This window comes from Jaculus jaculus, chromosome 19 (genome assembly GCF_020740685.1).
Source record: "Jaculus jaculus isolate mJacJac1 chromosome 19, mJacJac1.mat.Y.cur, whole genome shotgun sequence".
Taxonomy (NCBI): Eukaryota; Metazoa; Chordata; class Mammalia; order Rodentia; family Dipodidae; genus Jaculus; species Jaculus jaculus.
In genome coordinates this window covers 1,636,113-1,649,138 of record NC_059120.1, presented here as the reverse complement: position 1 = coordinate 1,649,138, position 13,026 = coordinate 1,636,113, and the positions used below count along the sequence as shown (strand labels likewise).

The 13,026-nt window shown below is 40.8% G+C and overlaps 1 protein-coding gene across 17 annotated transcripts in view; it reads right to left on the bottom strand.

Moving 5' to 3' along the window:
• Positions 1 to 13,026, bottom strand: part of Lrrc7 (leucine rich repeat containing 7) — a 468,470-nt gene that overhangs the window by 159,253 nt on the left and 296,191 nt on the right. Inside the window, exon 9 of one of the 17 annotated variants that reach the window (XM_045138036.1) lies at positions 11,455 to 12,018. The exons of the other annotated variants lie outside the window; for them this stretch is intronic. Within the exon in view, the coding sequence (XP_044993971.1) occupies positions 11,956 to 12,018 (63 nt within the window). The 3' untranslated portion in view covers positions 11,455 to 11,955. Of the gene's footprint in view, positions 1 to 11,454; positions 12,019 to 13,026 lie in introns of those variants that run through there. 17 annotated transcript variants of the gene reach the window in all.

Below are 13,026 nucleotides of genomic sequence, written 5' to 3'. Positions count from 1 at the left end.
TCCTGTTGTGTTTTTCTTATCTAATTATAACAGACAGACCACCCAAGCCACAGCAGCCAAAAATGGAGTGGCCAATACTGTCTCTTCTAGCCACCTCCCTTGTGTCTGCCAGATTTTATACCTTTTTCTTCATTTTCTCCATTTCAAACTTAGTTATGGTCATGTAGACAAGAGCATATGTGTCTTAAGTTCATGAGTACATCTGAGTCTTATACTCATGGGATGCAAGCTAACTTCTCTACAGGTATTCAGACACTGCTGCTCTTGCTGCAGGTTCTTTTCTGATCTTCCCCCTTTATTCTGCAAAAGGATCAACCTCCAGCCACTCCATCAACACAGCCCTCAAAGTCACATTGTGTTTCACTACCTCCGTCTTCCCTGAGCTGTCCTGTCCCCTGCTGCAGGACTCATTGCAGCTCTATTTTACCTTCCATGTGTTTCAGCTCTCTCTGCTAACTGTAGTGCTATTATTTGCATTACCTTTTCTGAAAAGCTAAATTAATGTTTAATTAATTTTGTAACCTAAATCCTTTTGGAGTAGCTGCAAGAACAGAGAGCAAATGTGGTTGAATGCATTAACAGCTGCTTCAAGACGAAAAGTGGATCAACCTTCCATCTCCTCAAATCCCACTAAAATGACAAAACAAAAATAGACTCAAAAGCAAATGGGGTGGTTAAAAACTTAAACACAACTGTTAGTGAGCAGAAAAGGAAAAAGCAGGATGCCAGGAACCAAGCACTTTGTAGAAAAAAAAAATTCAATTAGCCTAAACAAACATCAGTGTCAGTCCCCTGTGACTTCATAGCAACCAAAGGAATCCCTATGGGAAATCAGAAGTGCTGGTTTCTTTAATAAGCTCTAAAAATGTGTGGAGATTGCTACTGCTGAGAAGAGGGAAAATTTTTAGCATCTAGTAACAAAATATATACATGAGGGCTGGAGAGATGGCTTAGCGGCTAAGCACTTGCCTGTGAAGCCTAAGGACCCCGGTTCGAGGCTCTGTTCCCCAGGTCCCACATTAGCCAGATGCACAAGGGGGCGCATGTGTCTGGAGTTCGTTTGCAGAGGCTGGAAGCCCTGGTACGCCCATTCTCTCTCTTTCCCTCTATCTGTCTTTCTCTCTGTGTCTGTCGCTCTCAAATAAATAAAAAATTTTAAAAAATTAAAAAAAAAAAAATATATATATATATATACATGAGCCCAGTTCTACCTGAAGAACCTGCATTCTTTGCAAATGTCTTTACCAATATGTCAGAAGTGGCTTTGACATAAAAATACCAGAATCTTAGAGACAATATAGATGTTCCCCAATAGGTGCAAGGTTAAATAAACAACATAATGCCACAGCATGGGGCGGCGGGGGTGGGGTGGGAGGGTGGCTACATAAATCCATATACATCTTGAAAAGAGAATCAAAGACCTGCATTGTTCAAGATGAATATTTCAGTGAAAAATGCATGTATGTGCACCTTTGTGCATGCACAGAGGAGAAGGGTCATGTGGACCCCAAATTGCGATTCCCTCAGGGAGGGCTTGGGACCAGTGGGGGCATTTTGCCTTTTTTCCTCTGTGTGCTTCTGTTGCAATCACTTTTGTAAGGAAAGAGTGACAGTACCTGCTTAGCAATTTTAACAAAGGAAATCTCTGGGACTTTGAACAGTAGGGATAGAAGTAAGACAGGCTATGCTTCACCCATCTGGAGCAATGAGGGGGCCTTCTGCACATCTAGTGCTGAGTACTTAAAGTTAGCTCACTAAATACAGCAAGGGCTTCTCATACCAGTGGGAGGCCCAGAAAGAGAAGGAGGCAGGGCTTCAGCTAGCTGCAACAGAGCCCAGCCCAGACAGACTGCTGTGGGCCCAGGACCACACATAGCCTCTAGTAGCTGGAAAAGGAGAGGAATTTCAACTCCCCCCCCCCAATCTTCTAGAAGAAACACAGGCCAGAAGAGACCTTGATTAGGGCGCTTGACCTCCAGGGCAGCAAGATAGTAATTTTCCATTAAAAAAATTCATTTGGTGATAGCTTGTTCCAGTTCACCAGTAAGAGGGCAATGCAGGTTTATGCTTAGGCCTGGAAAGCTGAGCAAAAGCAAGATATTTTAACTTAATTTTATTCCCCCCCACCCACCCTTTTTTGAGGTAGGTTTAACTCTAGTCCAGGCTGACCTGGAATTCACTATGTAGTCTCAGGGTGGCCTTGAACTCATGGCAATCCTCCTACCTCTGCCTCCTGAGTGCTGAGATTAAAGGTGTGCGCCACTACGCCCGGCTGATTTTATCCTGACCTCTCTGTTGCAAGTTCTGTCATGGGACTTCTGGTGCACAGGCAGTTGCATAGTGACATGAATAGCACAGATCTGGGAAAATGTATATATACATACATTTGCATGCCTGGAAGTTTTAAAAAAAATATTTGTTTATTTTCAAGTAGGGCAAGAGGAGAAAGAGAAAGAGAGAGAGAGAGAAAGAGAGAGAGAGAGAAAGAGAGAGAGAGAGAGAGAGAGAGAGAGAGAGAGAGAGAGAGAGAGATTATGAGAAATAGTGCACCAGGGACTTGTCGCCACAAACAAAATCAAAATGCATGTGCTACTGTGTGTATCTGCCTTCATGTGGATAATGGAAGATCAAACCCAGCCTGTCAGGCTTTGCAACCAAGTGCCTTAATTGCTGAGTGGTCTCTGCAGCCTGCAGTGGTTTTTGCATGTACCTTCTGTTGTCTGTTCGCTTTAGAAGTGGCTTCTAGAAAGAGTTCTAGAACTGTGCCAAGCTCACTGGTCTTCATGAACGTGAAGGTACAGAGACAGAGGGCATGCTGACCACACATGCCTTTGTCTCCTGGAACTTGTGGGACATGGGTGGTGGCAGAGAAATGAAGCTTCAAATGCTGGGAGGCTCTGCCCAATGTGACAACTATCCCAACATTTACAAAGGGCATCAGTGAAAACTGTGACTCTTACAAGAGCATTTGTAAACTATTAATTTAAAAAGGGGACATGTTAGAAGACATACTGGAATGTTTTCTATTGTTTCCACAGAAAATGGCACCATAAAGTAAGTATTTGTAATATAACAAAGCTATCAAGCAGCATGGTACCAAAAATGTAGAGAAACATTATACATGTGTGCTTATATTTATTTTACTGGATTTTAGCATGCTTATAGCATTTCTTAGCCTTTGAACTTATACTTGGTTTTTATTCATAATGTAAAATTTGTAGTATGTCTTTGATCTAGTTTCTTAAATATCTTATTCATTTATTTAACAGCGAGGGAGAGACAGAGATATATGCATGCCAGGGCCTCCAGCTACTGTAAAAGAGCTCCAGATACATGGGCCACCATGTGCATCTGGCTTACATGGGTACTGGAGAATTGAACCTAGGTCCTTAGGCTTCACAGGCAAGCACCTTAGTGGCTAAGTCATCTCTCCATCCCCCCCCCCCTTGATCTATTTTTAACTTACAAAGCTCAGATGCTTCTGAACCTTCTGACTATCCCTTTGAAAATGACTCAGAAATGGACTGTCTACCCTCCTCTCTATGCCTCCAACCCTTTCCAATTCATTGTCACCTTCTGGCCTAGATTATGCAGTAACTTCCTTCCCAGCTTTCCTGACTCCATATGACACCTTTCCTCCCTTAGTCCTTTCCTCTTATCTAGAACACTACTCAAAGTGATCATGGTGATAGTGTATCAGTATTGAATATGACATAAGCTAACCTATGAGTCACAAAGTACATCAAGGCCCCACTTATTCAGTGTTCCAAGGGGCCAGGGATTCTACTTTGAACATAAATGAGCTTGTCACCAACTCCTCTTATCAGTCAGCTGGTCCTGTCCTCCATCCTGATAGCTATACTATGCACTGGACAGTCCTCCAGCCTGTGTCTGTGTGGAGCATGGCTTCATGTCAACTTCCCAGTCACTGTCACCAGGGCACCCTCACTGGTTGCCCCCTTTTGATGTTACGTTTTCTCCATATTTCTTTATTAATTTTAGCATCCCTGAATTCCAGTTTGTTGTATAACCTGAAATCAAATGCCTTTTTTCCCTATGAATTTATTTTAGCTACTCTGCCTAGGTAATGCCATTTTAGCATGGAAGTGAGGAAAACCCATACTTTCAACCCAGTCAAGGTTGGGAAGATTCACAGCCTCTTCACATGAGAATGGTTTTGTGGATTTCATCACTGATTGTATGATACCCCTATTTTCTATTTAACACATGATTATGAACTTAAACTCATATTTAATGTACTTTAGTTCCTTCAGGGATCATTCTTTTTCATTCCTTCTCAGATAGAAAATGTCAACAGAATCACAACACTGACTATATTGAGAGAATATGCCATCCTCGGAAAACCCAGTTATAGAAGCAAGTTACTTCTGTCCACAGTGACAGTCATGGTGCTGCAGTCATGAGAAAAATCAGAGGAAAATTACTTCCTCAGAAAACAGAGATGAAGGTGACTTATTTCTGGAAGACTGAAAATAAGTTTTTTGTCTGTGTGACCAAGAAAGCTATGCACTTAGGTCCTAGGTCAGCAAGTATATCACTATGGGTCATTTCGATATGATCCTCCTCAGAAAGGAACATTTAATTATTTTCAGTCAGAAAACACATTTTAATTGAATGGTTCATCAAATTGAGTCAGTAGAAATACATATTCAAGTGTATGTGTGTGTTAGTGGCAATGCCAGACTGCACTTGGAAGCTTCATCCATTTGGAAGAATGTCTCAAGATACTTTGAGATTGATTGCTCAAAAGACAGCTTATAATAGAATGATTGCTTTTCATATACATGAAAGTGTTTCTTCCACCTCTGTTACTGCTCAAGTTGAATTAAGAATTCATTGCTCATATAAGCACCACTTTGATGATTAGAACTGAGTGAACTACTGGCTTTTACAATCAAAGAATTCATGTACCCAGTGCCAGATAGGATCTGGTTATTTCACACAGGGAAAACTCTCTGAAGAAAATGATTCCACAGTCAAGGTAGTTGAGACCAATGAGCTGTAACATTCCCTGTGACAGAGGGCCTGGAAGCTCCCAGGGTTGCACAAGGCTCTCTGGGTGTGGTCTGAGCAAGATGATGTATTATAATTCTGTATTTGTGTATGGTGGTTTCTTATGCCTCTATTGGCATATTCTAATTTGACAACATTTTGACTTTCAAGTTAACAGGATGGAAAGTATTGTGTCAATGATTTTTTAGCTTTGTTGATTGGTTTTAGGATACAGGGCTGACTTGCTGGGTGTTGAGCTGTTGCCTTTCAGATGTGAGCTCCCTCCTTATTCTCTACTTTGCAATTCTGGTGTTTAAATTTGGCACATTTCTATTTTGACAAGTGGGTCTGTGACAGGCTTTACATATAGGGCATACTGGTGAGACTGGGGAGCTGGAGGAAGAAGGGATTTTTCATTTCAGTCATTTTGCTGCTTTTTCACCAGGTCACCAGCATCACTTCCTCATCAAGCAGCAGTAGTGGCAGCTGTTTTCAGTTAAGAGGTTTTCCATACATCTAGAGGAGCTGGATCCCTTTCCCAGCAGTCACATACCAGCAGGGGCCACGATTCCCAGAGTCCAGATGCAGGTTTTCATGGCATTTACCATCCTTTTGCTCTCACCCTGTGGCATCAGCTGCTTCCTAGAGCTATTACTTCTGTGGTGTTTCTTTGCCTCCTTCTAATTCCTTCAGCTCTCTAGTGCCTAATTAACCATTGTTTGTATTAAGCTTTTTTTGGTGAAATAACTGATAGCACTTGCACCCTCTGACAAGGCTCCTGATTGGTACAGAAGTTGATGTGCCTGCAATAACTTGTAAAGCAAGTTTCAAGATGTAAGTTTCTCTTGACTTGTTAGTCACCCCTGACCATGTCTACAATAGGTAAATATTTACATACTGAGCAGTTTTACAAATACAGGAAATAGATGCATTAATAATTAGGATATTCCCAGTATTTCCCTACAATCAGGGTGGCCTGTTATGTAATGATATGTTCTTCATTTGTTCTTTTAAAATAATCTTTACTTGAAGATTAATTGACAGAATTTGATTTGTAGGTGTAGGAAGCTTGTAATTACACATTAGAGAGATTCTTGGGTTTGTAATCAGCACGTGATTTAGGTACACACATGTCTCAGGTAATTGAGAATGAGCAAATCTTGGACAAACTTTGAAGTGGAAGTATTTGCTGCCACACTTTTAGTAAAATGAATTTAATAATCCGGCCAATTTCAATTATAAGTGTAGACATTAGCATAAGTGCTGAACCATTTCAACTTTCTATAGAAGCACATTTGCTTATATAGCCTGAATGGACAAAATGTAATCAATTGGCACTTCTCAGTTATAGTGATTAGGGTATCCTCATTACAAGATTTTGTTGTTGTTGTTTTGAGGTAGGGTCTCACTCTAGTTCAGGCTGACCTGGAATTCACTATATAGTCTCAGGAGGGCCTTGAACTTCAGATGATCTCCTAAATCTGCCTCCTGAGTGCTGGGATTAAAGGCATGCACCACCACACCCAGCTCATTACAAGAATTTTTAATGAATTTGTCTTTGAAATTTTCATTTGGCTCTATAAAATAAAAGAGAGAGAGAGAATGGCCACACTAGGGCCTCTAGCCACTGCAAACAAACTCCAGGTACATGTATCACCTTGTGCATCTGGCTTACATGGGTCCTGGGGAATCAAGCCTGGGTCCTTAGGCTTTGCAGGCAACCACATTAACTGCTAAGCTATCTCTCCAGCCCTTTATAAAGAAGTTTTATGAAATGTAAATCTAATTTATCTATAGGTGGCTGAATTTATGAACTGTTTTTATAAAGATTGCTTGATGTACTGTCTCAATATTACTGAACTATTATTAATTTCTTGATGACTTTTCTAAAACAATAAATTCAATCCATCCTTATATTGCCTTTGAAAATTAAATGCTCCTTTCTTTTACACAGTGTTTTCTTGCACACAAAATGTTTTTGCTTGCTTTTTTTTTATGTAATGTTTCCTCTTCATTTCTTGTGTACCCAGTGTTTTCTTGTACAATATTTTCTTGTAAGACACATTTTATCTTACTCTACATATATTTTTTTCTGCTGTTACCCAGTCATCTTGTTTTTAAATTATGCTTTTTTTTTTAAAATCAAGAAGTAGAGTAGCATATGGTTTAGGAGAAAGTAGCACATTAAATATAGTTTTAAAAAGTTGAAAATGTTCCTATAGTAACCTCATTACCATGCTGCTAAAATTGGAAGAATGAATCCTGGGTAATTTTTTTTTGTTTTTTTGTTTTTTGTTTTTCAAGGTAGGGTCTTACTCCAGCCCAGGCTGACCTGGAATTCACTATGAAGTCTCAGGGTGGCCTCGAACTCACGGCAATCCTCCTACCTCTGCCTCCCGAGTGCTGGGATTAAAGGCGTGTGCCACCACGCCCGGCCTGGGTAATTTTTAAAAAATATTTTATTTATTTATTTATTTGAGTCAGGGAGAAAGAGAAGAAGAGGCAGATAGAGAGAGAGAGAGAATGGGTGCACCAGGCTCTCTAGCCACTGCAAGGAACAGACTCCAAATGCTGTGTCACATTGTGCATCTGGCTTAAATGGGTACTGGGAAATTGAATGTGGATACTTAGGCTTCACAGGCATGCCCCTTAACTAAGCCATCTCTCCAACCCAGCTTGTGATTCTTGAGCACTTATTATAAAATGCTCATATTTGTATTTAACCTGAATTCTAGCATGAGAGGGCATGTTAATGTAGTCACACAAGACTGAGTATGCACTGTAGCATGGAAGCACCCATGGAGGGACACAGAACTGTGTGCATCACACACTCAGAATGAAATTTACTCTGGTTTCCCTAACCCACTCTGCCTGAATAGTACTGGATCAGGAATGTGACTCTGTGACCCCTCCCCATCTGTCCTGCTTCAGGATGCTGTATGGTGGAGACGAGGCCATGCTGCTCAGCGGCCACTGCTATCTCCATCTCCCATGCCTCTGGACTATGCCTCTGTTGTTGGTGGGGTTTTGCCCATGCTGCTGCTCATGTACTTTGAGCTCCTGAGCTCTCATCCACACAGAATCCATTTTCTACCTGCTAGGCTAACCTCTTCCAGCCTTGCTTTTCCTTTTTTCTGACTGCTTCTTATGACTGATTCTTTTGATGAAGAGTTCCCTAGCAACTTTTGGGATCTCTAAGTGATCTTTTCCTTTACAGCCAACCTTTCCTTTCCAATGAGGGATGGAGGAGAGACAGAGTGAGGAAGTCTGAGAGCTGTGGCCTCACTCCATTGCTGGAGTCCATGACCCTTTATGCTCTAAGCACTGCCTGGGCTTTGCTTCATTTTCTTGTATTCTTCCCACTTATGGTGATTTCTTCCTGTGGGCTCCATTATTTTCTTTACCACATCAGGATCAAGGTGCAGTTATTTCTTCTGAATTGAAACATTCCCTCTTAGAGGGAAGAAGAGGCTCACTAGACTCAGGAAGTCAATAAAACAAGGCTTAGGCAGTTCATAAATGTTACAAGATTTCCCAGGACCTTCCCCAAGATTATAAAAGCATATGCAGATAGATGCAGGGGAGTTGCTTTCCAGTTGTATAGGGAGTTCCAGAAATTCAGCTTTCCTGTTATCGCCCATATTGGGGTGGCTTTCTCAGTGATGCAACTGCCTCACCCATGTCCCCTAAATCACCCCAGTCACCCATCAGTGCTGGCAATATCTCTGCTTGGTTATAGACCTTGCGTGCTACACAATCAACATCCCAGATAGTGTGTAATAGTGGCACAACTGTTATGGAGGCAACCAACTTCTTTATGCTTGGGCTTGAGGACCTCTCCACAGAAGAAAAATCACACCCAGTACTGTAAACTAGCACAAAGACTTGTAACTAAGAGATCTTATGTCCTGGTGGGGAGAATGCTACTATTGTTTTGTTAATGGATGTGATGTACCTGAAAACTGCCTTATAAACATTTGTGTCATACACCCATCACACAGATAACTGGCATTTCCAGCCTCGGTTATGAATGGACACTTTTATTTATTTATTTATTTATTTTTTATTGACAACTTCCATGATTATTAAAAACATCCCATGGTAATATCCTTCCTCCCTCCACTTTCCCCTTTGAAACTCCATTCTCCATCATATCCGCTCCCCATCTCAATCAGTCTCTCTTGTATTTTGATGTCATGATCTTTTCCTCCTATTATGATGTTCTTGTGTAGGTAGTGTCAGGCACTATGAGGTCATGGATATCCAGGCCATTTTGTGTCTGGAGGAGCACGTTGTAAGAAGTCCTACCTTTTCTTTGGCTCTTACATGAATGGAAACTGACTCACAACCAGTCAAGCTGCTTAGTATAAGTGATTCTTTTTAAAAATTTAATTTTATTTAACAAGTTATACTCTTTCATCCCTTGCCCCTGCTCCTGTTACCCTGGGGGCCCTCTTCAGTGGGGTTATGATATTCACTATAGGGTTATGAAGGCCTCAGTCAGTTCCTGTGGGGTAGGGAGGACCTTGTCTTAGGGTATTCCTATCCACTCTGTGGCTCTTACAATCTTTCCACTCCCTGTTCTGTGATGTGCCCTGAGCTGTGGCAGAACTGTTGGCAGTCTGATTTAGTGTTGAACTCTCTGTAGCCTCTGGATTTCTGCTTTGATAGTTTTTTTTTTTAAATTTAATTTATTAGTTTTCTTTTCAGCAAATACAGGCAGTTTGGTACCATTGTTTAGGCTCATCCATGATCTACCCCCTCCCAATGGACCCTCCTTGTTGATGTAAATGGGTCGTGCATTGTGGAGTTAGCCCACAGTTATTGGTACGATAAATGTCTCTGTATATCATTTGATCACCACCTATGTCTGTCACCATCACCCTGGAACTGTTTGTCAGGCTAGCAGTAAGAGCAGTGAGAATAAGTGTTTCTTGCCATGGCACAGTAGTCAAATACTCAGTCATATGTGGAAGAAAATAATTGGACATCTGTATCAAGAAATGCCCAGTAAACATTGTGGAAGAAGGGGGTGAAATAATGTAAGAATGGACAAAATGGTAGAGTGTTGTCTATTTTCTCTGAATTGAAACATTTTCTCTTGTAGAGAGGCCACAAGACAGAGGAAGCTAATAAACTTTACAAGGTTCAAGAGCTAATGAAAGTTATAAGCTTCAGAAAGCTAATGGAAACTATAAATAAGATTCATAAAGCACCCCTTCTCCAGATAAAAAAGGAATAAAATTTTCTGGGCACAAGATTCTCTAATTGAGCTGTCTGCAAGTTATGCAGGGAGATCTACAGATGTGGCTTTCATTAGTTATTGTCCATGCTGAGTGGGCTCTCCAATGAGGCCATTGCCATTGTCACCCATGTTCTTATGAGTAACACCTCATTCACACTCACATGAATACACTCATCAGTTCACTGTACTACATACACTTAGGGGAATCGTTTCTTTGGTCTGTCATTGCTGTTATTTTGGGGTGAGTCAATGTTTGTTCAGGTTTCTCCAGGAAAAGTCAGACAACAAGATCAGCAGGCATTCAATTTCCTGCAAGAGTCTATGTGGGAACTTTGCCAACCATATAGGGTTTTGACTCCATGACAGATGATGAATCCACTTTAATGTTCTTGACTATTTCACAACAGCTGGGAGGGTCTTAATTATTCTGTGATAGTTGAAATTCCACTGTATGCATAGCACAGAAAAAATTATTTAAAGGTTGATAATATCTGACTGTTCACATCCACTTTGGACCTGACCTCAGATAATTCTAACCCAACCTCCTAAAAAGAAATAGGGGTGGGGAAAAGATAAAAAAAATCAACAAACAAGCAAACAATAACAAAAGAAATGGAGGTGGGGCTAGAACCTATCAAAATATCAATGATCGATCTATAGGTATGGGATCATGGAAGATTGTCGCTATAATTAAAAAAAATATTTTAGGGCTAGAGGGATGGCTTAGTGGTTAAAGTATTTGCCTGCAAAGCCAAAGGACCCAAGTTTAATTCCCCAGGACCCATGTTAGCCAGATGCACAAGGGGGCACACGTGTCTGGAATTTGTTTGCAGTGGTGGGAGGCCCTGGTGTGCCCATTCTCATTCTCTCTCTTTCTTTCTCCTCCCTATTTCTCTGTCAAATAAATAAATAAAAATAAATTATAAAAAATTTTATTTATTTATGTTTTTATTTGCAAGGTTGGGGGAGAAAATAGGTATGCCAGGGCCCCTAGTCACTGCAAAGAAAACTAGATGCATGTGCTACCTTGTATATCTGGCATTATGTAATGATTGGGGAGTTGAACTTGGGTCCTTAGGCTTTCTAGTCAAGTCCCTTAACCACTGAGCAATCTTTCCAGCCCTGTCACTATAATTTTTATGCTACTTTAACTTGATATTTTCTTAAATAAGCACATATTAATTTTATATTGAGAAAAGCAATTCATGTAAAGGGCAATCTATTTCATTCCTATGTCTTTGCTCATTATCTTCTGTGATTCTTGCTGTATGAAATATTAGGCAGTTTTTACTACTAGAAATTATTTGTATAAAAAGGCTTTTTGTGTTTCAAACACTGTTTAGTATTACATTTCTCAGGTATCACATTCTCACAGGGCTTTCACATTGAGAGGTTTTGCTTTTTTTGTTGTTGTTGTTCTAGAAGGTGTAGTTGGTCCTCTGCCTTTGCTGTTCACATTGTCTCCTTGCCTTGTCACTCTAAGTCGTCTGATGAAAACCCAAAGGTTGATATCTAAGTTCAGAATGAGGAGCTCTTCCTCCCACAAGACATTGTTTTTAGAGCTGCTTTATGAGAGCAAATTCTCTTGGTTTCTCATTAAAAGTTCTTATTGCCAGAAAAACAATAGCTAGTTCCATGCTGTGACTAATAAAGCCAGACATTTGATTAAGAATGAATCAGGCTGGAAAGACGAAGTTCTATAATAAACTCATTGGATGAAGCTTCAGCAAATCCAACTGCCTGTGGCAAATGTAGAAAACCTAGGAGTAGAGAAAAAACTCACTTTCTGCTGAACATGGAATGTTGTAACATCAAAACAGTGGAATTTGCTTGTGCTCAGATGATGATATTTTAGATATTATAAAGCATATGTTATATTTTAAATTGACCTTCAAAAGGTAAATATATCCTATTTATCTTTTTGACTCAAATATTCACATTAAAATATTGATTGGGTGCTGGAGAGATGGCTTAGCAGTTAAGCGCTTGCCTGTGAAGCCTAAGGACCCCGGTTCGAGGCTCGATTCCCCAGGACCCACGTTAGCCAGATGCACAAGGGGGCGCACATGTCTGGCGTTCATTTGCAGTGGCTGGAGGCCCTGCCGCACCCATACTCTCTCTCTCTCTCTATCTGCCTCTTTCTCTCTGTCTGTCGCTCTTAAATAAATAAATAAAAATAAACAAAAAAATTTTAAATGTTGATTGGCATATATCCATGTGAAAAGCTGGCAGAGTTTTTTGACAACTAGAATTCTTCAACATATATATTGAGTGCTGACTGTGCATGGTCTTGCCTTCAAATCAGTTAAATCATGGAATGGTGTCTTTGTTTTGTTGATGAGGAAGCTGAGGTCAGAATTTGTGCTGCATACCCAAAGCTACCCAGCCAGCCAGGAAGAGAGCTGAGAGCCAAGCCTGAGTGTGAGCCACAGTCCATGTTCTTTCTGCCACATGATCAAGGCACATGTGCTCAGAGAGCATGGGTTGACAACACAGCCCTGGAAGCTGATTTCAAACCTCCTTTGTGCTGTACTTTCTGCTCCTCACCAGTCTCACCAGCTCTTACCTCCACACACACGCATTTCCTTTCAAAATGCTAGGATGGTTTAGATTGGCTCCCAGGTACTCTGGCCCTCATATCTGGTTGAGCCCACCATGAAGGCCAGTTGGTAACAATACTAGGTGCATTCAAAGCCCAGAAAGCTCAATATGGCAGATAGGAGACTCTTGACTAGGCCCATCCTATAGATTCTGAGCATGCAGACTGG